Below are 25,238 nucleotides of genomic sequence, written 5' to 3'. Positions count from 1 at the left end.
CCAAATAGTTCACTTTTCAATAAAAAAAGGTTATTTTTAACAAGAAAAAAAGTTGTATTGCAAACAAAAAGTTAAGTTTTGAACTTAATCGGACGAATTTTCTGCAAAACAATTTAATTTTCGTCTTGAGAGTATCAATTTATAAGAAAGAATTTCATTTTCAACCAAAAAACTTCAATTTTTGACCTGAAAATATAAATATCCAATGGAAAAACTTAATTTTTAACAAAATATTTAAATCCAGTGATACAAATTTACTTTTAGAAAAGCAGAAAAATAATTATTTAATTTTATATGACGAATCAAAAAACAAAAAAATGAAATAAAACCACTTTCTTGAAAAAATTCACTGACTTAAAAAAAATTCCCTGTCATCTCCAGGTTTTTCTAGATATAATAAAAAAATGTCCTGGCTATTCCTGATTTTCCAGTTGAGTAGACACCCTGGCAATAGCAAATTAGTACTATTATCAATATTGCTATTAATTATAACGAATAAGTAGTCTGCAATTAATCATCTATTTCTTATTGTCAGCAGTAAAAAATATGAAAGGCCATTGTTGAACACATCACTGCAATTGGGTACACGCAGAAAAATGGATGTTAAAATGTAAATTTCCAAATTAAAAAATATTACCTTGAAACATAGGGGCAACCTATGTGCTGTCATATGTGTGGACATAGGACGCAATATGTGCTGTTATAGGCGCCATTTGTGCCGACATAGGACGACATATGTGTTGACGTAGGGCATCCTATGTGCTGTTATAGGACGTCCCATGTTCCGGCATAGGACGACATATGTGTTGACGTAGGACATCCTATGTGCTGCTGTAGGATGGTATGTATCGACACAGGACGCCATGTGTTGATATAGACTGCCATATGTGGTGTTATAGGATGACTTATGTGCCGAAATAGGACATGTGTCGACATAGGACGTCCCATGTACCGACATAGGACGCAATATGTTCCGATATAGGACGTCATGTGTGCCGACATAGGACGACTTGTGTTGTTATAGGACGTCATATGTGCCGACATAGGACGACATGTGTCGACACAGGCCGCCATATGTATTGGCATAGACTGCCATATATGGTGTTATAGGACGCCATATGTGCCGAAATAGGACATCCTATGCGTTGTTATAGGACGTCCCATGTACCGACATAGGACGCAATATGTTCCGATATAGGACGTCATGTGTGCCGACATAGGAGGACATGTGTTGTTATAGGACGTCATATGTGCCGACATAGGACGACATGTGTCGACACAGGGCGCCATATGTGTTGACATAGACTGCCATATATGGTGTTATAGGACGCCATATGTGCCGAAATAGGACGTCCTATGCGTTGATATAGGACGTCCCATGTACCGACATAGGACGCAATATGTTCCGATAAAGGACGTCATGTGTGCCGACATAGGACGACATGTGTCGACACAGGCCGCCATATGTGTTGACATAGTCTGCCATATATGGTGTTATAGGACGCCATATGTGCCGAAATAGGACATCCTATGCGTTGTTATAGGACGTCCCATGTACCGACATAGGACGCAATATGTTCCGATATAGGACGTCATGTGTGCCGACATAGGACGACATGTGCCGACATAGGATGACATTCGTGTTGACATAGGGCGCCATATGTGTCGACATAGGACATCTAAGGAACGGCCCGAATAACATTCTTGGGATGTTTATCGTTTTGTGCCCACTGGGACAGTTTGTTTTTAAATTATATCCTACACATATGAAAAAAAAACTATAAAATTCTACAAATAGATTGGAAAAGCAGACTACTTATTGCAAAGAATCTAGAGAACAAAAATTCTGCCTGCGGCTATTCAAAATTGGTGCTTTCCTTGACCTAAAAAAACCATAAACTAGAAATGACTTTAAAATCAGAGGAACTAGAAACAAGAAATCATCAATGTTACGTACAGAAATTTTCTCACAAACCAATGCACTTTTGTACTTTAAAATTAGCCTAATATATCCTGCATGTTGTAAATCATGACAGCATTCTCTGAAATGTGTGAAATCGACCTAAATTGAAGACATTATTATTTATTTATTTATTTTTTTTTTCTTGATTTTTTTCTAGCGGAAATTTAAACATTGAAGCGAGTTTCCGATCCATCGGCCAGCATTAATGTGACAGTGCGATTGTTGATCCAAATAAGACGTGCCAATCGCATTGGATTTAATCTTGTCACGTCATTAATTGGCGCGGTACTGTATGATTTTACACAACGTGTTTGGGAATTCCCAAGACCAAACATGCCGCTGCTGGTTTGCTGAAAATTAAAGGTTTCAATGTAACCTACTTTTTTAGAACCCTTTTTGTAATATTCTCACAAAAACAGAATTTGTTGAATTTTTAAGAAAAACAAATAAAAAAAAGTTTAATTTTCCATACCAAAATATAAATTTTTTACTGAAAAAAGGCAATTGTCAACAAGGTAAATGAATTTTCAAACAAAAAAAAACAAATAAAATTTAAATAAAATAGATAATTATTTGAGACGAAGGAAATTAATTTTTAACGAAAAAAATTAAGTTTGAACTAATTTTTGTATCAAAAAAGACAAATTTTAAATAAAATAGTTCAATTTTTACCTAAAATAGATCAATCTTTAGAAGAAAAATTAATTTTCAAGAAAATAAAATAAAATTTTGACGAAATAGTTCAATTTTCAGTTTACAAAAATTAATTTTTAATCAAGATTAGATTTCCAACAAAAAAGATCAATTTTTGAGAAAAGAAATGAATTTTCAAACTAAACGAAGAATTTTTTGTATCAAATAATACACAATTCCAATATAAATATAAATATAAATTTTTTTAAATTTTTTGCAATAACAGAACAATATGCAACTTCCAATTGAATAGTATTAAAAAATAATAATTTTAAACCAAATTAAATACATTTTCAAAAAAATAATTAAATTTTTATCTAAAACGATGAATTTTCAACGAAACAATGATATGCGAAACAATTCGGTTTCAAACTGTTTACTTTCATTTATTTTGTTTCAATTTACTCGTATTAAATTAACAGCAAAAGATTTTTAAATAGTAAATAATTATTTTTTTCTTAATTCAGAAATTGGAAATTGAATGGGTTAAAAATTAAGAATTTTAGACATTTTTTAATAAATTTTCAATGTATAATAATAATTTTTAACGTTAAAATCCGGAAAGTCTTCAATTTTGAACGGATTTAAAATCGCTTTGTCAAATAAATTATTGTTCACTTTTTAATACTTAAGGTACATATTTATTTATTTATATTTAAAATTGATCAAATAAAAATGTTTTTTCATCCAAAATTTTTTAATTTTGAAATTGTTTGAATTAAAAAAGTCAACTTAAAAATTAAAATCTGAAGTGGAACATTTTTTAATCAAAAGATTTTCGAATTACGCATTGTAAACTGAATAATAGCATAATTTAAAAAGATAACAATGAAGTTAAACAAGATTAATTTTTAAACAAAAATATAATACTTAAATTTTTATTTAGAAAAATTAATTTTCAAACAAAAAAAAAAACAAATAAAATTTAAATAAAATAGATAATTATTTGGAACCAAGGAAATGAATTTCAAACGAGAAAACTTAAGTTTAAACTGACCTTTCTAAAAAAAACGCGACTTTCAAAAAGTAGTTGAATTTCTACCAAAATCTATCATCTCAGAATAGTTCAATTTTTATATCAATGTTTATTTTTATTTTTTAAATCTTCATTAAAAACTTACATTTAAAAAAAAGTACAATAAATTTTTAACGAAAGTGTTAAATTTTGAACCAAAGAAATGAATTTTGAACGAAATACATGAAGCTTCAACTAATTTTGCTAAAAAAAAACCACGAATTTTCAATAAAATGCTTCCATTTTTAACAATAAGAGATTAATATTCAACTTCGAATAAAATAGTTCAATTTAAAAAAAATCAGTTTTAAACCAAATAAAATGCATTTTCAAAGAAATAATTAATCTTTCAACCACATAGATGAATTTTCAACGAACAAGATTAAATTTCTGTAAAAAAAAAACAATTTCAAACAAATAAATTAATTTTTAACCAAAAATACGACTTTTAAACAAATTAGTTGAATTTTTAAATAAAAAGATCAATCTTCAACTGACAATAGAGTAATTAATTTTTCTGTGAAAAAATTAATTTTCAGTCCAATAAAATAATTTCTTAACGAAATAGTTAAATTTTCAAACAATCAGATGAATTTTCAATATTAAAGATTACATTTCTATAAAAAGAAATGAAGTTTAAACTAACTTTTTGACCAAAAAGGAAACATTTTCTCCAAATAGTTTCCACGAAACAGTTAAATTTTCAACAAACAGATGAAATTTTTAAATAAAGAAATGGATTTTTACTGAAATAGATCAAATTTCAACTAAATTTTCTATGAAAAAAGACGAATTTTTATTTCAAACAGAAAATTTTTCAACATAGAATAGAATAGTTAAATTTTCAGTAACAAAATTAATCTTCAACAAAATAATATAAAATTTCAACGAAATAGTTAAATTTTCAGTTTGAAAAATTAATTTTCAACCAAAGATTAGATTTCTAGCAAAAAAGAAATTTTTTGAAAAATTAAATCAATTTTCAGCCGAAAGATGAGTTTTTTTTACCAAATAATACGAATTATTTTGAATTAAATACATAAATTTTCAAATGAGAAAAGTGGATATTAAAAAAAAGAATAGACAAATTTTCAGTTAAATAAATAAATTTTCAACCAAAAAAAAAAAACAAATTAAATTTAAATAAAATTGATAATTATTTGGAACCAAGGAACCGAATTTGAAACAAAAAAATTAAGTTTAAACTAACTTTTCTAACTAAAAAGTGAAATTTCAAAAAATAGTTGAATTTATACCAAAAATAGATCAATGTACATTTTAAAATAAAATAGTTCAATTTTCAAACAACAAAAAATCAATTTTCAACCAAATAGATGAATTTTCAACGAAAAATATTAAATGTCTATATAAAAAAAATTTGCCCAAAGAAATTACTTTTTTACCAAAAAAGACGAATTTTAAATAAAATAGTTGAATGAATTAAAAATTGAATATTTTTAACGTTAAAAAATATTTTTAGAAATATATATTTATTTATATTTACAATTGATAAAATAAAAATTCTTTTCTATAAAAAATTTTCAAATTCCAAATTTTTAAATTTGAAATTCTTTAAATTAAAAAAGTAAGCTTAAAAATCAAAACGTGAAATGAAAAATTTTTAAAGTAAAAGATTTTCGTATTCCGCTTTGTAAACGAAATTAATAGAATAATAGAATTTAAGCGACAATTGTTAACAACAAAAAATCAATTTTCAAGCAAATAGATGAATTATCAACGAAAAAGATTAAAATTCAATAAAAAAATGTGATAAAAAAATTTCATCTAAATAATTTCAATTGCAATCAAAGAAATTAATTTTTAAAAAAATGATAAAGTTTGAACTAACTTTTTTTTACCAAAAAAAACGAATTTTAAATAAAATAGTTGTATTTGTACCTAAAAAAATTAATCTTCAGTAACAAAATTCATTTACAATTAAATAAAATAAATTTTTAACGAAATATTTCAATTTTAAGTCAAAAACATTATTTTCAAACTAGAAGATGAATTTTTTTCACTAAACAACCCATATTTTCAATATAAATATACAATACATCAATTTTCACCTAAAAAAGATAGATAATTAACAAAAAGAATAATTAAATTTTGAGCCAAAGAAATGAATTTTAACTAATTTTTCTACCAAAGAATACGATTTTTCAACACAACAGTTAAATTTTTAGCAATAAATAAAATACGTTTTCGAAGAAATAATTAAATTTTTAATAAACAGATGAAATTTTTAACGAAAAGATTATATTTCTATCAGAAGAGACATTTTCAACAGAATACATTAATTTTTAAATAAGAAAAATAGATATTTTTTAAAAAAAGCATAATAGTTACATTTTCAGTTGCAAAAAATAAATTTTCAACCAAGAAAAAGAAAAACAAAATTTAAACAAAATAGCTAAATTGGGAACCAAAAAAAAATAAATTTTAAAGAAAAATATGAAGTTGCGAATAACTTTTCTTCTATAAAATACGAATTTTTAATAAAATAGTAGATTTTTTACCAAAAACAGATAAATATACAACTTACAATTAAATAGTTCAATTTTAAATTAGAAAAAAAAACGATTTTCATCCACGGAAAATAAATTTTCAAAGAAATAAATTTTCGACAAAAAAGATTTAATGACTGTAAAAAAAAATTCGACCAAACAAATGAACTTTTAATCAAAAAGATGAATTTCCAACCATAAAATACACATTTTCAACAATATACATGAAGTTTTAACTAAAAAAGATTTTTCAGTCAATTATGACAAAAATGTCCTCCGAAATTTTAAATGTTCAAGCAACAAAAAAATTTAATTTTCAATCCCCAAATATGAATTTTCAACCAAAAAAGATAAATTTTTAATTTTAATAAAGATACATTTTCAACCAAAAATAGAATATTAAAATTTTTTAATTAGTAAAATAAATCAACCAAATCTAATCTTCTCTCTCATTTGAAAATTAATTTTTCAAACTAAAAATTTAACTACATCGTTAAAAAATTAATTTATTTGGTTGAAAATTAATTTTGTTTCTGACAATTTAAATATTCTATACTATCTTGAATTTTTTTTTCAATCAAAAAGATGAATTTTTTAAACAAATTATACATATTTTCAATAAAACAGATGAATTTTCAACTAATAAGGATAGATATTAAAAAAAATAGTTCTATTTTCAGTTGGAAAAACAAAATTTTCAACCAAAAAATAAAACAAATTTTCAACAAAATAGTTGAAATTTAAAACAATGAAATGGATTTTCATTGAAAAAGAGAAAGTTTCAATTCAATTTTCTACCAAAAAAAGACAAATTTTAAATAAAATAGTTCAATTTTTAAAAACTGTAAAATTAAATTTTCAATAAAAAAATAATGTTCAACCGAAGAGAGGAATTTCGAACTAAAATTATAGTATATTCAATTCGAGTGATATAGTTACATTTACCATTAAAAAAAAATTCTCAACCAAAAAAAATAATAATAAAAAAATAATTTTCAATAAAAAGGCTCATTTTTCTACCATAGAAATTAATTTTAGATTAAAATGATCAACCTTCAACAAAAAAAAATAAATTAATTAATTAAAAAATAAAAAGAGTTTGAACAAATAATTTTATTTCCAACTTAAAAGATGAATTTTTAACAAAATTAAAAATATTTAACAGAAATACTTGAATTTTTAACGGCCAAGAGAAATTTTTAAACAAGAGGATCAACCTTTAAAAAAATCATTTTCTGCCAAAAAAAATCGATTTTTTTGAAACAGAATACGTGAATTTTCAATGAAATAGTTGCATTTTTAATTAAAAAGACAAATTTCCATACAAATTGGTGAATTTATGAATAAAATATAACAATTATCAAGCAAACAGTTAAATTTTCATGCAAAAATGACACATTTTCAAGAAAAACAAAATAAATGGTTCATTTTTCTTTTAAAAATTTAATTCTCAACGACAAAAAACAGATTTTCAGCAAAATAGTTCAATCTTTTTTTCTCACCGAAAAAAAAAATGCTAAAATGTTTTTCTCATAAGGGAAAAAAATAAACATTCGATTATAAATCCTGATTTAATAAGAGTAAACTGATCTAATCTGAAAAATCTGCGACCACAGATAAAGTCTAAATTACTTTTCTAAATTGAATAAAAATTATTAAAATAATTGAAAACTAAAATTTGACGAATAATGTAATAATTGGGATTTTTAGCAACAAAAAAAATGCAATGCTATGAAAATAAATGAGTTTTTAGCGAAAAAAATTAAAAATTAAAAAAACATATAAAAAACAAAAATTATTTAATTTTAAACATGGTAATTAAATATTCCTTAACTATATATATTTTTCTTAATGTAAAATTACATTACCTGCCAGAAGCAAAGTTTATTTTCAGAGCAGGAGTAACTAACAAGGAATTTTCCTTCCGGTGAAAATGCCAAAGCCGTGACTGGTGCTTGATGAGCAGACACAGTTTGACATTTCACGTTTCCGCGTAATTCATAAAGAGCCAGTTGACCTCCTCGGCCACCGACTGCAATTCTCCGAGTCGCAGGACAGTGGCTAACCTGGGAAAAAAATAAATAATTTCAGGTTTATTAAATATTAGGTGTGGCCGTGCGGTTACACAGACCGCACGTACACTTTGGCCTCATAATATTATCATTTAACACTTTTCAATTAAACAATTTTAAATGAGATGCAGATAAACTGTCAAATTTAGAACTTTGATCAATTATAGAGTTCAAAGATTCAGATTAAGTTTCAAAAATATAAATCTACAATAAAATATTCAATGCTATAAAATAATGTATCAAGAAATGCACTTTAAAAATTTTCAAACTTATATTAATTTAAGTGAGTTTAAACGAGACAGATTAAAAATTGAAAAATAATTTTTTTTTTAACTTGACATTTATTTTCGAAAAAAAACATGAATTTTAAACAAAAATTATGAGCCTTTATCTGGAAAAATTTGATGATTTTTCAACCAAAAAAGATCGATATTCAACCAAAAATAGAATAGTTTAATTCTGAATTAGAGAAATTAATTTTCAACGAAAGAGATAAAATATCGAGTGATATGATGGAATATTCAACTGGATTACTTATAAAAATTAATTTACCAATTATAGATCTATTTCCAACATAACAGATGAATTTGAAATAAAATAGAATAGTTCAATTTTTAAACAAAAATATAAATTTTTTATAACGAAATATGATTTTTTCAACAAAATACATAAATTATGAAACAAATACTTGAATTTTTAACTAAAAAGGATACATTTTCAATCAAATAGATGAATTATCAATTAAAGATGAAATTTTAAGAAAAATTAAATAGTTAAATTTTAAGTTAAAAAGAATGAATTTTGAACAAAAAAATAGGTGATCTTTTAACTAAAAAATATTAATTCTAAACTAAAAATTGAATAGTTGAATTTTCATTTATATTTAAATAATTTTCGACTAATAATATAAAAATTCAACGTGATATTTAACCAGATTTGTTCAATTTTCATTTAAAATTTTTAATTTTTAACAAAAAAGATGAATTTTCAACCAAATTGTTAAATTTTGAACTTGTATGGTTAAATTTGTAGTTGAAAAAAATTATTTAAAAAAAATCTCAACAAAATCGATCAATTTCCAACATAACAGATGAATTTGAAATAAAATAATGAATCTTCATCTGAACAAAAATAATTATTAAAAAAAGAGTTTAACTTTTAACTAGAATAGTTCAATTTTAAAACAAAAATATAAATTTTTTATAACGAAATATGATTTTTTCATCAAACTACATAAATTATGAAACAAATACTTGAATTTTTAACTAAAAAGGATACATTTTCAATCAAATAGATGAATTATCAATTAAAGATGAAATTTTAAGAAAAATTAAATAGTTAAATGTTAAGTTAAAAAGAATTAATTTTGAACGAAAAAATAGGTGATCTTTTTAACTAAAAAATATTAATTCTAAACTAAAAATTGAATAGTTGAATTTTCATTTATATTTAAATAATTTTCGACTAATAATATAAAAATTCAACGTGATATTTAACCAGATTTGTTCAATTTCCAGTTAAAAATTTTAATTTTTAACAAAAAAGATGAATTTTCAACCAATTTGTTAAATTTTGAACTTGTATGGTTAAATTTGTAGTTGAAAAAAATTATTTAAATCAAAAAGATCAATTTTAACAAAATAGTTGAATTTTTTACAAAAAAAAAAGTTAATTTTCCATCAAGACGATTAACTTTTTACCAAAGAAGATGAAGTTTCTATAAAATAGGTGCACTTTTTAATTAAAAAAATAAATTGTAGATCAAAAATTGAATAATTGAATTTTCATTTAAAATTGTAATTTTCAATTAAAAAATATAATTTTTATTCACAAACAAAACAAATTTTCAACAACAAATAGTTTAATTTTGATCGAAAAAATGATTCTCAGCCAAAGGGATAAAATAATCAACTGTGTTTGTTATATTTTTAATTAAAAAATATTTATTTTTAACAAGAAAAGATGAATTTTCAGTAAAATACATAAATTTTCAAATAAGTACTTGAATTAATAATTAAACAAGATAAATTGTTAGCAAAAGTGTATTAGTTGAATTTTCACTCAAAAATACTTAATTTTCAAAAACAACCAAAAATGAATTTTGAGCAACGAAGTAGTTGAATTTGCATTAAAAACTTAATTTTTATACAGATATATAAAAAATATTGATTTTCAAAAAACTGTTAAATTTTAAACTGTTATAGTTAAACTTTCAGTTAAAATAATTAATTTAAAAAATAACTGAAACAAAATGATAAATTACCAATAAAAAATGTAATAGTTGTCTTTAAAAACGTTGAATTTTCAAGCCGAAAATATATTTTTTCAACAAAAAAGTTAAGTTTCTGTTGAATAGTTAAATTTTCATAAAATAGTTTTAATTTTAACCAAAGAGTAGAACTTTCAAATAAGAATATAAATTTCTAAGAAAAGAAAACAAACAAATTTTTTAAATTTTTAACTAAATTTTTTAATTTTCTACAAAATTCTTGAATTTTTATGGCAAAAAAGATGAATCATCCAGAAAAAAGTTGAATTTTTAACATAATACTTGAATTTCAAAGCTAAAAAGATGAATTTAAATTAATTAATATATAACTACAAATCAGTTAAATTTTCGACCCAAAAATATAAATTTTCAACGGAAATGATAAATAGTCAAAAATATATATATATTGAGTTTAAAATTGAATTACTTTGTAAAATTTAGTTGAATTTATTAAAATTTTCAATTAGAAATAAGTAATTTTCAACAAAAAAATGAATTTTTAAACAAAATAGTTAAATTTTCATTAAAAAATTAATTTTCAACAAAAAAAAAAGACGAATTGATATTTCAACAAAAATAGATTTTAATTTTAAATCAAAATAGTTGAAATAACCAATAAAGGTGAATTATCAATAGAAGTAGAAGTTTTAACTTCGAAAGATTTTTCAGGCAAGCGAGAAACAAAAATTTCATTGAACTGTTGAATTTTCCCAAAAAGGTCACTTTTCAAACAAAAGGATTAAATTTCTACCAAAAGGACAAATTTTCAACAACAAAAAAAACTTTTCAAGCAAATAATAGCTAAAAAATAATAATTTAAAAAAAAAACATGTTTTCAACAAAAAAGTTAAATCCAGTAATATAAAGCTACTTTTCCAATTAAAAAATATTATTATTTAATTTTATATTACAATAAAAAAATAGACCTGATCTAGAGAAAAATGCCCTGATTTTTCAAAAAACTTTTCAGACATTTTTAGCTTCTCCGGTTTTTTCAGGTGAATCCTGAATTTTCGACTAAAATAGATCAATTTTCAACTAAAAATTGAATACTTTTGTTTTTAATTAAATATATGAATTTTAAACTAATTTCATAGAATATTTACTAAAATTAATTAACAAAATTTTTTTAATTCAATTTGAAAAAAAAGTAATTTTTCAGATTATTTTCTATTTCCTACATTATTACGGAAAAAAGTCAGTTTCAGTAAAGTTGCTTTACCTGGTTAAATCTACAAATTGCTGGGAAGACCTCGTTCAGTGGTTTGGCTTTCAGATGGCCTGGATCGAGGCAGTGAAGAATGATATCCATAACCTGTCAAATATAAATTTCCATCATGAGTAACGCAAGGAAATCTAAAGTTGAAAATTTAAAATACATTTCTTCAATTAAAGAGATTAGACTTATTTTTAAATAAGTCTACAAAGGCTTATCTTTTAGCAATAAATGTATAGTTAAAAAAAATAGTCTAAAATAGTACAATCGTTAAGAAAAAAGTGTAAAGTAGGGTCATTGTTTTAAAAAGTGTACAATAGTGTCGTCCTTAAGAAAGTGCAAAATAGTGTCATCGTTTTAAAAAAAGTGTAAAATAGTGTCGTCATTAAAAAAAAAGTTGTAAAATAATGTCATCGTTGAAAAAAGTGTAAAATAGGTTCATCGTTAAAAAAGTGTGAAATAGTGTCACCGCTTTAAAAAAAAGTGTAAAATAATGTCGTTTAAAAAAATTTGTAAAATAGGTTCATCGTTAAAAAAGTGTAAAATAGTGTCGTCGCTTTAAAAAAAGTGCAAAATAGTATCGCCACTTGAAAAAAAAGTGCAAAATAGTGTCATCGTTTTAAAAAAAGTGTAAAATAGTGTCGTCATTAAAAAAAAAAGTTGTAAAATAATGTCATCGTTGAAAAAAGTGTAAAATAGGTTCATCGTTAAAAAAGTGTGAAATAGTGTCACCGCTTTAAAAAAAGTGTAAAATAATGTCGTTTAAAAAAATGTGTAAAATAGGTTCATCGTTAAAAAAGTGTAAAATAGTGTCGTCGCTTTAAAAAAAGTGCAAAATAGTATCGCCACTTGAAAAAAAAGTGCAAAATAGTGTCATCGTTTAAATAAAGTATAAAATAGTGTCACTGTTTAAAAAAGTGTACAATAGTGTCATTGTTTTAAAAAGTGTACAATAGTGTCATCGTTTTAAAAAAGTGTAAAATAGTATCGTGGTTTAGAGAAAGTTTAAAATAGTGCCGTCGTTCAAAAAAAGTGTAAAATAGTGTAATCTTTTTAAAATGTATTCAAAAAGTGCCATCGTTAAAAAAAAAAAACTGTTAAATAGTGCCATCGTTTAGAAAAAACATAAAATAGTGTCGTCGTTTTAAGAAAGGTGTAAAATAATGCCATCGTTGAAAAAAAGTGTAAAGTAGGGTCAGCATTAAAAAAGTGTAAAATAGTGCCGTCGCTTTAAAAAAAAGTGTAAAATAGTGTCATTGTTAAAAAAAGTATAAAACAATGCCATCGTTTAAAAAAAGTGTAAAATAGTGTCATTGTTTAAAGAAAGTGTAAAATAGTGTCGTTGTTTTAAAAAAGTTGTAAAATAATGCCATTGTTAAAAGTGTAAAATAGGGTCACAATTGAAAAAGTGTAAAATAGTGTCGTCGTCTAAAACAAACGTGTAAAATAGTGTGATTGTTTAGAAAAAGTGTAAAATAGTATGGTCGTTTTAAAAAAATTGTAAAATAATGCCATCGTTAAAAAAAATGTAAAATAGTGTCATCGTTTAAAAAAGTATAAAATAGTTCCATAATTAAAAAAAAAGAGTAAAATAGTGTAATTGTTTAGAGAAAATGTAAAATAGTGTCATTGTTTAGATAAATTGTAAAATAGTGTGGTCATTTTTAAAAAGTTGTAAAATAATGCCATCGTTGAGAAAAGTGTAAAATGGTGTCGTCACTTTAAAAAAAAGTGTAAAATAGTGTCGTCGCTTTAAAAAAACTGTAAAATAATGTCATTGTTTAAAAAAGTCTAAAACAGTGTCATAGTTTAGAAAAAGTATAAAATAGTGCCATCGTTTAAAAAAAGTGTAAAATAGTGTAATTGTTTAGAAAAAGTGTAAAAGAGTGTCGTCGTTTCAAAAAAGTGTAAAATAGTATCATGTTTAAATAAAGTATAAAATAGTGTCATTGTTTAAAAAAAGTGTAAAATAGGGTCATCGTTGAAAAAAGTGCCGTCGCTTTAAAAAAATGTAAAATAGTGTCATCGTTTAAAAAAGTATAAAACAGTGCCATCGTTTAAAAAAGTATAAAATAAAGCCATCGTTAAAAAAATGTGTAAAATAGTATCATCGTTTAAATAAAGTGTAAAAGAGTCTCATTGTTTTAAAAAAAGATAAAATAGTGTCATTGTTCAGAAAAAGTGTTATAGTGAGGTCGATTTAAAAAAGTTGTAAAATAATGCCATCGTTGGAAAAAGTGTATAATAGGATCATCATTGAAATAAGTGTAAGATAGTATCGTCGCTTTAAAAAAAAGTGTAAGATAGTGTCATCGTTTAAAAAAATATAAAACAGAGCCATCGTTTAAAAAAGTATTAAATAGTGCCATCGTTTTAAAAAAAAGTGTAAAATAGTGTAATTGTTTAGAGAAAGTGTAAAATAGTGTCATTGTTTAGATAAAGTGTAAAATAGTGTGGTCGTTTTAAAAAAGTTGTAAAATAATGCCATCCTTGAAAAAAAGTGTAAAATAGTGTCGTCACTTTAAAAAAAAGTGTAAAATAGTGTCATCATTAAAAAAAATATAAAACAGTGCCATCGTTTAAAAAAGTATAAAATAGTGCCATCGTTTAAAGAAAGTGTAAAATAGTGTAATTGTTTAGAGAAAGTTTAAAATAGTGTCGTCGTTTTAAAAAAGTTGCAAAATAATGCCATCGTTGAAAAAAGTGTAAAATAGGGTCATAATTGAAAAAAGTGTAAAATAGTGTCGTCGCTTTAGAAAAAAGTGTAAAATAGTATCATCGTTTAAATAAAGTATAAAATAGTGCAATTGATTTTAAAAAGTGTAAAATAGTGTCGTCGCTTTAAAAAAAAAGTGTAAAATAATGTCATCGTTTAAAAAAGTCTAAAACAGTGTCATCGTTTAGAAAAAGTGTAAAATAGTGTCGTCTTTTTAAAAAAGACGTTATCTTTGAAAAAAGTGTCAAATAGTGTCATCGTTAAAAAAAAAAAAGTGTAAAATAGCGTCAAAGGTATTGTGAATTCGAGGCCTGCACTAAACCGCCGGATTGAATTAATCAAAGCAAGGATCATATGATCATACCTCAACCAGAAGATCACTCATTTCACTCTGCATTTTTTCTATGAGCTCCTCCACCAGCTTCAATATTTCCGGTTTCGCTCGAGCTAGAACACTAGCGCCCAAATTAACATTGAGTGTCTGTGCGTTCTGCTGCATCGTATTAAATCTCGCAACCTCTCTCGCCATCGTCGTGATAAAAGCAGCGGGTCTTGCTGTTGCGATCAAAACCAGGGCTCGACGAGCTGTTCGACAGGAGTCGGCTTGCGGTGTTAAAGGCAGGCCGTAAGTCATGTTAGGCACTAATTTATCCGCATCGCAACACATTTCGAGGAGACCTAGCAGAACCTGAACATCACACAGGCAACAAGAAATAAATCTAATTTTCTTAATTACATTATTTTTTCTGAAAAAAATTCCTGGTTTTTTTCCCAATTACGCAAACATTTTTCACGGTCCACTGAAATTTCAAAAATCGATTTCTATTCTGAATAATTTTCCACTTAAAAGTAAGAAGAAATAAAGAACAAATTAAAGCATCCAAAGTGGAACTCTTTAATTTTAAAATTTAAGTATACAAATAAATTTTTTTTATTCAAAATATTTTTATATTTATATTTTATATATATTTATTATTATATATTTTTATTTGGCGAAAACATCGAAATATTTTTAAAAAATTCGGTAATATTTGTAAAATTATTGAAATTTTTATCAGTTTTATCAAACATTTGAAATATTCGGAAATATTTCCGAAATAATTGAAATCTTTCTGAATTCTTTAAAAATCTTTGCGAAATATTTTAAATGTTTTTGAAATATTCAAATCTATTAATCTTGATTAATTTTACGAAATATTTTAGAAATATTCTATAAAATTGGTAAAATTAATGAAATCTTTGTAAATCCTATATCAATTTTACGTAATATTTGTTAAATTCTTGAAATCTTTGTGAAATATTAAAAATATTTATGAAAGTTTCGGTAAGATTTGTGAAATTATTATAATCTTTGTGAATTTTTTGGGAAATCTTTATTGATTTTACGAAATATTTTAAATAATTTAGAAATATTCTATAAAATTGGTAAAATTACTGAAATCTTTATCAATTTTACGAAATATTTGAAATATTTTGGAAATTATTGAAATCTTGGTGAATTCTTTAAAAATGTTTGTCAAACCTTTGAAATATTATTGAAATATTCGGTAGTATTTGTTAAATTATTGAAATATTTGGGAAATTTTTATCAATATTACAAAATATTTGAAATATTCGGCAATATTTCCGAAATAATTAAAATCTTTGTGAATTCTTGAAAAATGTTTACGAAATATTTTTAATATTTTTGAAATATTCGGTAATATTTCTGAAATCATTGAAATCTTTGTTAAATCATTAAAATATTTGTTCAATCTTTGTAAATTCTTGAAAAATTCGGCTAAACCTTTGAAATATTAAAAAAATATTCGGTAATACTTCTCAGATCATTGAAATCTTTGTGAAATTTCTGGGAAATCTTTATTGATTTTACAAAATATATGAAACATTTTTGAAATTATTAAAATTTTTGTAAATTCTTGAAAAATTTGGCGAAATCTTTGAAATATTTTTGAAATATTCATTAATATTTGTTAAATTATTGAAATCTTTGGGAAATTTTTGGGAAATCTTGATTAATTTTACGAAATATATTAGAAATTTTCTATAAAACTTGTAAAATTAGTGAAATCTTTGTGAAATATTAAAATCTTGGGAAATTTTTATAAATTTTACGAAATATTTGAAATATTTTTGAAATTATTGAAATCTTGGTGTATTCTTTAAAAATGTTTGCCAAACCTTTGAAATATTTTTGAAATATTCGGTAATATTTGTGAAATTATCAAAATCTTTGTGAAATCTTTGTGAAATCTTTGTGAAATTTTTGGGAAATCTTTATCAATTTTACGAAATACTTTAAATATTTTAGAAATATCCTATAAAATTTATAAAATTATTGAAATCTTTGGAAAATCCTTATGAATTTTACGAAATATTTGGCAATATTTCAGAAATCATTGAAATATTCGTGAAATTATAAGAAAATCATTAAAATCTTTGTAAATTCTTGAAAAATTTGGCGAAACTTTTAAATTATTTTTGAAATATTCATTAATATTTGTTAAATCATTGAAATCTTTGGGAAATTTTTGGGAAATCTTGATTAATTTTACGAAATATTTTAGAAATATTCTATAAAATTTGTAAAATTATTGAAATCTTTGGAAAATCCTTATGAATTTTACGAAATATTTGGCAATATTTCAGAAATCATTGAAATATTCGTGAAATTATAAGAAAATTATTAAAATCTTTGTGAATTCTTGAAAAATTTGGCGAAACTTTTAAATTATTTTTGAAATATTCATTAATATTTGTTAAATCATTGAAATCTTTGGGAAATTTTTGGGAAATCTTGATTAATTTTACGAAATATTTTAGAAATATTCTATAAAATTTGTAAAATTAGTGAAATCTTTGTCAATTTTTTATCAATTTTTCGTAATATTTATTTAATTATTGAGATATTTTTAAAATATGTAAAATATTTATGAAAGTTTCGGTAATATTTGTGAAATTATTAAAATCTTTGTGAAATTTTTGGGAAATCTTTATCAATTTTACGAAATATTTTAGATATTTTAGAAATATTCTATTAAATTTGTGAAATTATTGAAATCTTTGGGAAATCCTTATAAATTTTACGAAATATTTTGGAAATTATTGAAATCTTGGTGAATTCTTTAAAAATTTTTGCCAAATCTTTGAAATATTTTTGAAATATTCAGTACTATTTGTGAAATTATTAAAATCTTTTTGAAATTTTTGGGAAATCTTTATCAATTTTACGAAACACTCGAAATAATTTAGAAATATTCTATAAAATATGTAAAATTTTTGAAATCTTCCGGAAATCCTGATTAATTTTACGAAAGATTTGGCAATATTACTGAAAAAATTGAAAACTTTGTGAAAATATTAGAAAATCATTAAAATTTTTGTAAATTCTTGAAAAATTTAGCGAAATATTTAAAATATTTTAGAAATATTCTATAAAATTTGTAAAATTATTGAAATCTTTGGGAAATCCTCATGAATTTTACGAAATATTTGGTAATATTTTTGAAATCATTGAAACTTTGTGAAATTATTAGAAACTCATTAAAATCTTTTGTAAATTCTTGAAAAACTTGGCGAAACCTTTGAAATATTTTTGAAATACTCATTAATATTTGTTAAATTATTGAAATCTTTGGGAAATATTGATTAATTTTACGAAATATTTGAAATAATTTAGAAATATTCTATAAAATTGGTAAAATTACTGAAATTAGTGGAAAATCTTTATAAATTTTACGAAATATTTGAAATATTTTTGAAATTATTAAAATCTTGGTGAATTCTTAAAAAAATGTTTGCCAAACCTTTGAAATATTTTTGAAATATTCGGCAATATTTGTTAAATTATTCAAATCTTTGTGAAATATTAAAAATATTTATAAAAGTTTCGGTAATATTTGTGAAATTATTACAATCTTTGTGAAATTTTTGGGAAATCTTTATCAATTTTACGAAATATTTGAAATAATTTAGAAATATTCTATAAAATTTGTAAAATTACTGAAATCTTTGTGAACCCTTGATCAATTTTACGTAATATTTGAAATATTCGGTAATATTAGTTAAATTATTGAAATCTTTGAAAAATCTTTATCAATTCTTTAAAAATTTGGTGAAAACTTTAAAATACTTAAAAAATATTCGATAATATGTTTTTAAATTATTTGAAATCTTTGTGAAGTCGTTGAAGAATTATGGCAATCTTTGTGAAGACTTTTAAATTTATCCGAAATCTTTGAAGTGTTTGCGAAAGCAAAAATTTCAATTTGCCATTTACCATGTCCAAATTGTGTCGGTCAATAATACACGTAGTCGAGAATAGAAAATAAAAAAGGCCCGCCGAAACCTTAAATGCCGCTCTTACCTTGGAAACGTCGAGATAAGGCTCCCAGACCGTAAATCCTCGACCTATCAGATCAATAGCGGCACGGCGCAGGGCGGTGTGGAGCGGCAATTTCGGCGAATGGGGAGCATGCAACAAGTGGGTCAGCGCCATGCTCGTGTGCCTCGCGAGATTATTGTTTCCAATTCCAAAGCCCTCGACGACCGAACTCCTTCGTCTCTGCTGCTCGCTGCTGTTGTTACCCTTTCTCTGATTGGCTGTTGCCACATCCTGTCCGAATTCAGCACCAATCACACCCAACAGCACCACTGCCGTCGTCTGTTTTCGTTTCAGTTCGGCCACACTCGACGGCTTTCTCGTCATACTCATTTCTACAATGAGCAAACAATCAAACTCACTCATGTCAACCGAAACCCGAAAATTATTCCAGTTTTTTCTTTTTTTTTTCTTTTTTTTTGAAAAAAATTACTCTTATTCAGAATCCTCAATATTATTTCAATCGAGTTGAAACTTAACATTTCACAATTAGACATTTATTTAATTTTCAATAAAATAAAATTCCTGAATTTAAACATTTAAAATTTTTTTCTAAATATTATTTTATGATTAAAAATACAATAATCAAATATTTTTGTGGGAACAAATTATTTTCAATGTTTAAAGTTTTTTAAATTGTTGTATGAGTTTGAAATAATAATTTTACGTAAAATTTGAAATATTCCGTAATATTTGTTAAACTATTGAAATCTTTATTCAATTTTACGAAATATTTGAAATATTCGGCAATATTTCTAAAATCATTGAAATCTTTGTTTAATTTTTGGGAAATCTTTATCGATTTTACGAAATATTTGAAATATTTTAGAAATATTCTATAAAATTTGTAAAATTATTGAAATATTTGTGAAATTTTTGTGAATTCTTTATCTACTTTACTTAAAATTTGAAATATTCGGTAATATTTAAACAATTTTTCTAAATATTATTTTATGATTAAAAATACAAGAATCAAATACTTTTTTGGGAACAAATTATTTTAAATGTTTAAAGTTTCTAAAATTGTTGTATGAGTTTGAAATAATAATTTTACGTAATATTTGATATATTCGGTAATATTTGTTAAATTATAGAAATCTTTATTCAATTTTACGAAATATTTGAAATATTTGAAATATTTGAAATATTTGTAAAATTATTGAAATCTTTCTGAAATTTTTATCAATTTTACAAAATATTTGAAATATTCGGCAATATTTCTGAAATCATTGAAATCTTTGTTTAATTTTTGGGAAATATGTTTTCGTTTCAGTTCGGCCACACTCGACGGCTTCCTCGTCATACTCATTTCTGCAATGAGCAAACAATCAAATTCACTCATGTCAACCGAAACCCGAAAATTATTCCAGTTTTTTTTTCTTTTTTTTTTTTGAAAAAAAATTACTCTTATTCCGAATCCTCAATATTATTTCAATCGAATTGAAACGTAACACTTCACAACTAGACATTAATTTAATTTTCAATCAAAGGAATATCAATTTTCAACGAAACAGTATAATTTTCAAAGAAAAAGATTAAATTTCTATAAAAGAGATCCGTTTTTAACTAATTTGTAATTCTAGAATAATAAAATTCATGAATTTAAACAATTTAAAAATTTTTTCTAAATATTATTTTATGATTAAAAATACAATAATTTGAAATAATAATTGAAAAACATTCATTCAGAAATATATATTTTTTAATTATTATTATTTTAAATTCAAAAAATAATCTTAGAAACTTCAGACATTAAAAAATAGTCTTTTTTTCAAATAAAAATACTTGGTTATTTTTTTTGGTAATGAATATATAATATTTGTAAAAAATTTCAATTGTTTAAATTCGGGAATTTTTCAATACTTTTCTATAAAAAATTGAAATTACCTCAAAAAAATATCGCTTTTCATATATCAAAACCATACGTCTATTTTATGGGGTCCCAAAGAAACCCATAAGTGAAAAATGGTTATTGCGAGTTTTTAGCGCTAATTATGACTTTTTTTTGAAAATTTTTTCGGGCACTTAAAGACCATTTCATACTCAAATTAGGTGGTCACATAAATTTTTTAAACAATTTATTCTTGTTTTTGGCAATTTTCTCATAGAATGGAGTTAGAAAGACGCGGATTAAAAAAAAATTCCACATGTTCAATTTCTGCAATTAGAGGGAAGTGATAGTTTATCAGTTTTAACGAGACTTATAGAAAAATTTTTAATTAAGATAAGTTATATAATTAATTTGAGTGAAGAAAATTAATTGTTTAAACAATTTATTATTACTATTAATAATATTATATTTGAATAATGCTAGAAAGATTCCGTTTTTTTCTAAAATTTCTGGCTTTCGGTCAAATTTTCAATTAAAAGTGAATAATGAATTCAACTTGACAAAAATAATTGTTCAAACAATTTATTATTATTTTTAATGACATTATCTTTGCTTAATTGGTAGAATAATGCGAATTTTTCTGAAATTTTCAATTGTTTGTCTATTTTTCATTAGGCGTGACTTAATAATTAATTAGATTGAGCAAAAAAAGTTGCTATGCAATTTAATTTTGTTTTAAACTATTTTTTCTTTGATTTAAAAATGATTTTTCAAATATTATTGTTGTTTTAAGTGAATTATTTTCGCTCTTTTCCATAAAACAGAAAGAGATGATTTAAAATGTAATTCAAATGGAATATTTAAAGTTTTTTTCAACTAAAATGATAAATCTTCAACTAAACAAAAATTTAATTTTCAAATGATACATGAATTTTTAACTTAAAAAAAACTAAAAAAAAAACTTAAAACAAAAAAACTTTAAAAAATTAAATACATCAAACTTTTTTTGTATTTAATTTAAAATACTTAAATTTTCAGTAAGAAAAACAAGTTTTCAACCAAAAAATAAATGAATTTTCAATAAAATAGTTAAATTTTCAACCACAGAAATAAATTTTAACCAAAAAAATTAAGTTTCAACTAATGAGTGTACACTTCTACTAAAAATAATGGATTTTCAACAAATAAATGAATTTTCACCTTAAGCAGATAAATTTTTAACTAATAGATTAATTTAATTTTAAGTAAAAACACTTAATTTTTAATAAAAAAGATCTACATTTTCAACGAAACTGTATAATTTTCAAACCAAGAAGATAACATTTCTATAAAAAAAGATCAGGTTTCAACTAATTTTTAATTTTCGAATAATAAAATTCATTTTTGTGGGAAAAATTATTTTCCAAGTTCAAATTTCTAAAATCATTGTATGAATTTAAAATAATAATAATTGAAAAAAAATCATCCAGAAATATATATTTTTAATAATAATTATTTTAATTTCAAAAATTATCTTAGAAACTTCAAAAATTAAAAAATAGTGTTTTTTTAAATAAAAATATTTGGTTATTTTATTTTTAATAAATATATAATATTTGTAAAAAATTTCAATTTTTTAAATTCCGGAATTTTTCAATACTTTTCTATAAAAAAATTAATTTTAGTTCAAAAATATAATTCCCAAATGCTAAATTTTTGTTATAATTAAATTTTCGAGTAATAAATTTCTAGAATTGGAAAATTTTTTAACCATAAAATTTCTAAATATTTTTAAACCGTTTATAATATTATGGAACTGAAAAATTCTTCAAGAATTAAAATCCTGAATTTAAAAATTTTAAACATTTTTTATCAATATTATTTCATGATTAAAAATACAATAATCAAATAAATTCATGGAAAAAATGATTTTCAATGTTTAAAGTTTCTAAAATTATTGTGTAAATTTAAAATAACAATAATCGAAACAAAATCACCCAGAAATATATTTTTGTTAATCATTATTTCAAATTTAAAAAATAATTTTAGTAACTTAAAAAATTTTTTAATTGTTTTTCATAAAAATACTTGTCTATTTTATTTTTAATAGATATATAATATTTGTAAAAAATTTCAATTGTTGAAATTCCTGAATTTTTTAATACTTTTCTATAAAAAATTAACTTTAGCTCAAAAACATAATTCCCGAATAATAAATTTTCGGAATAATTCAATTTTCAAATAATAAAGTTCCAGAATTTAAAAAATTCAAACATTTAGAATAAATATTATATTCAAATTAAAAATACAATAATCAAATACTTTTATGGGAAAAATTATTTTTAATGTTTAAAGATTCTCAAATTATTGTAAGAATTTAAAATTACAATAATTGAAAAAAAATTCATCCAGAAATATATATTTGTTAATTGTTATTATTATTATAAATTCTAAAAAATAATCCTAGAAACTTCAAACTTTCAGCTTGATTCGTCTTATTGATTTTATAATTAAATAATTTTGTTGACAATTTTTGTTTTTGGTTGAAAATTCATCCTTTTTTGTAGAACATTAAACTTCTTCGACGAAAATTCGTCTTTTCCTTTTGGAAATTCAAATATTTGATTGAATTTTAATCTTTTTTGTTTGAAAAATATTTTCTTAGAAATTCATCTATTTTGTTTAAAATAAAATTATTATTTTTCAATTTAAATGCTTTTTCAGTCGTCATTTTTGGTCGAAAATTTAATTATTTGATAGAAAAGTTAATTTATTTTCTTAAAAAGTCGTCTTTTTAGTTAGAAAATTAATCTTGTTTTTTTGAAAATTCAAATATTTGGTAGAAAATTCATATATTTGGCAAAAACGTCTTTTTCGGTAAAAAAGTATTCTTGTTTGTCCAAAGTTTAAATTTTTGGTTGAGAATTCAGCTATTTTTCTAAAAATTTTAATTAAAATTTTTTTTTTTTATTAAAAATTATTATTTTTTTCTTAAAAATTCTTCTTCTCCTATTTAAAAGATCCCTTTTTTTTAAATATTCTACTTTTTAGGTTAAAAACTTTACTTTTTTTTAAATTTATCTTTTATGGTAGGAAAGTCATCTTTCTTGGTTAAGAATTTTTTAAAAATTTAAGTTCAACTGATTTCTGAAAAATTTGTCGTTTTACTTTGAACATTCAAATATTTGATTAATTTTTCATCTTTTTTGTATGAAAATTTGGTCGAAAGTTCGTCTTTTTATGTTGAAAATTCAGCTATTTTGTTAAAAGTCTAATTATTTTTGAAAATTGTCATTGTTTTATCAAAGTGATCATTTTTGGTAGAAAATTAAATTATTTAGTAGAAAAAATCAAATATTTTGTTAAAGAATTGTCTTTTTGCGTAGAAAATTATTCTTGCTCCTTAAAATTTTAACTATTTGACTGAAAATTGCACGATCTTGTTAAAAATTCATATTTTCCGATTTAAAAAACCACTGTTTTTTTAAATATTCGCCTTCATAATTTTGAAAAGTTTACTATTTAGTCGAAAATTTATCTTTCATAGCAGAAAAGTTGTTTTTCTTGGTTGAAAATCAATTTTAGTAACTTTAAAAATTTAAAAATATTTTTTTATAAAAATACTTGTCTATTTTATTTTTAATAGATACATAATATTTCTAAAAAATTTAAATTGTTGAAATTTCTGAATTTTTTAATACTTTTCTATAAAAAATTAACTTTAGCTCAAAAATATAATTCCCGAATAATAAATTTTCCGGAATAATTCAATTTTCAAATAATAAAGTTCGAGAATTTAAAAAATTCAAACATGTTTTTCTGAACAAGATTTCCAAATATTCTCGAACAGTTTATGGTATAATGGAATTGGAAAATTCTTCAATAATTAAATTCCTGAATTTAAACAATTCAAAAATTTTTAAATAAATATTATTTTACGATTAAAAATACAATAATCAAATACTTTTATCAAAAAATTATTTTTAATGTTTAAAGTTTCTAAAACAATTGTATGAATTTAAAATAACAATAATTGAAAAAAATTCAATTGTTTAAATTCCTGATTTTTTAAAATACTCTTCTATAAAAAATTAACTTTAGCTCAAAAATATAATTCCCGAATAATAAATTTTCAGAATAATTCAATTATCGAATAATAAAGTTCCTGAAAACATTTTTTATAAATATTATATTCAAATTAAAAATACAATAATCAAATACTTTTATGGGAAAAATTATTTTTAATGTTTAAAGTTTCTAAAATTATTGTACGAATTAAAAATCACAATAATTGAAAAAAAAATTTATCCAGAAATATATATTTGTTAATTATTATTATTTTAAATTCTAAAAAATAATTCTAGAAACTTCAAACATTAAAAAATATTTTTTTTATAAAAATACTTGGCTATTTTATTTTTAATCAATATATAATATTTCTAAAAGAGTTCAATTGTTTAAATTCAGGAATTTTTATAATTCAAGAGTTTTACTATTCCGAAATTGCATTATTCACCAATTTTTTTATTCTTGAATTTTTCAGTACTTTTCTATAAAAAAAATAAATACGAAATAAAAAAATTAAAATTTTTATGA

The 25,238-nt window shown here is 22.8% G+C and overlaps 1 protein-coding gene across 1 annotated transcript in view; it reads right to left on the bottom strand.

The window, feature by feature from the left end:
• Positions 1 to 758: 758 nt before the first annotated feature.
• LOC117183031 (WD repeat-containing protein 7) overlaps positions 759 to 25,238 on the bottom strand; it is a 163,028-nt gene continuing 138,548 nt past the window's right edge. The window contains exons 21-25 of the mRNA XM_033376174.1: positions 18,818 to 19,243; positions 14,816 to 15,139; positions 11,742 to 11,834; positions 8,047 to 8,244; positions 759 to 2,313 (exon numbers count right to left, since the gene is read on the bottom strand). Coding sequence (XP_033232065.1) covers positions 2,128 to 2,313; positions 8,047 to 8,244; positions 11,742 to 11,834; positions 14,816 to 15,139; positions 18,818 to 19,243 — 1,227 coding nt within the window. The 3' untranslated portion in view covers positions 759 to 2,127. The remainder of the gene's footprint in view (positions 2,314 to 8,046; positions 8,245 to 11,741; positions 11,835 to 14,815; positions 15,140 to 18,817; positions 19,244 to 25,238) is intronic.

Source organism: Belonocnema kinseyi, chromosome 2, assembly GCF_010883055.1.
Source record: "Belonocnema kinseyi isolate 2016_QV_RU_SX_M_011 chromosome 2, B_treatae_v1, whole genome shotgun sequence".
NCBI lineage: Eukaryota > Metazoa > Arthropoda > Insecta > Hymenoptera > Cynipidae > Belonocnema > Belonocnema kinseyi.
This window is presented reverse-complemented; position numbering and strand designations above follow the sequence as displayed.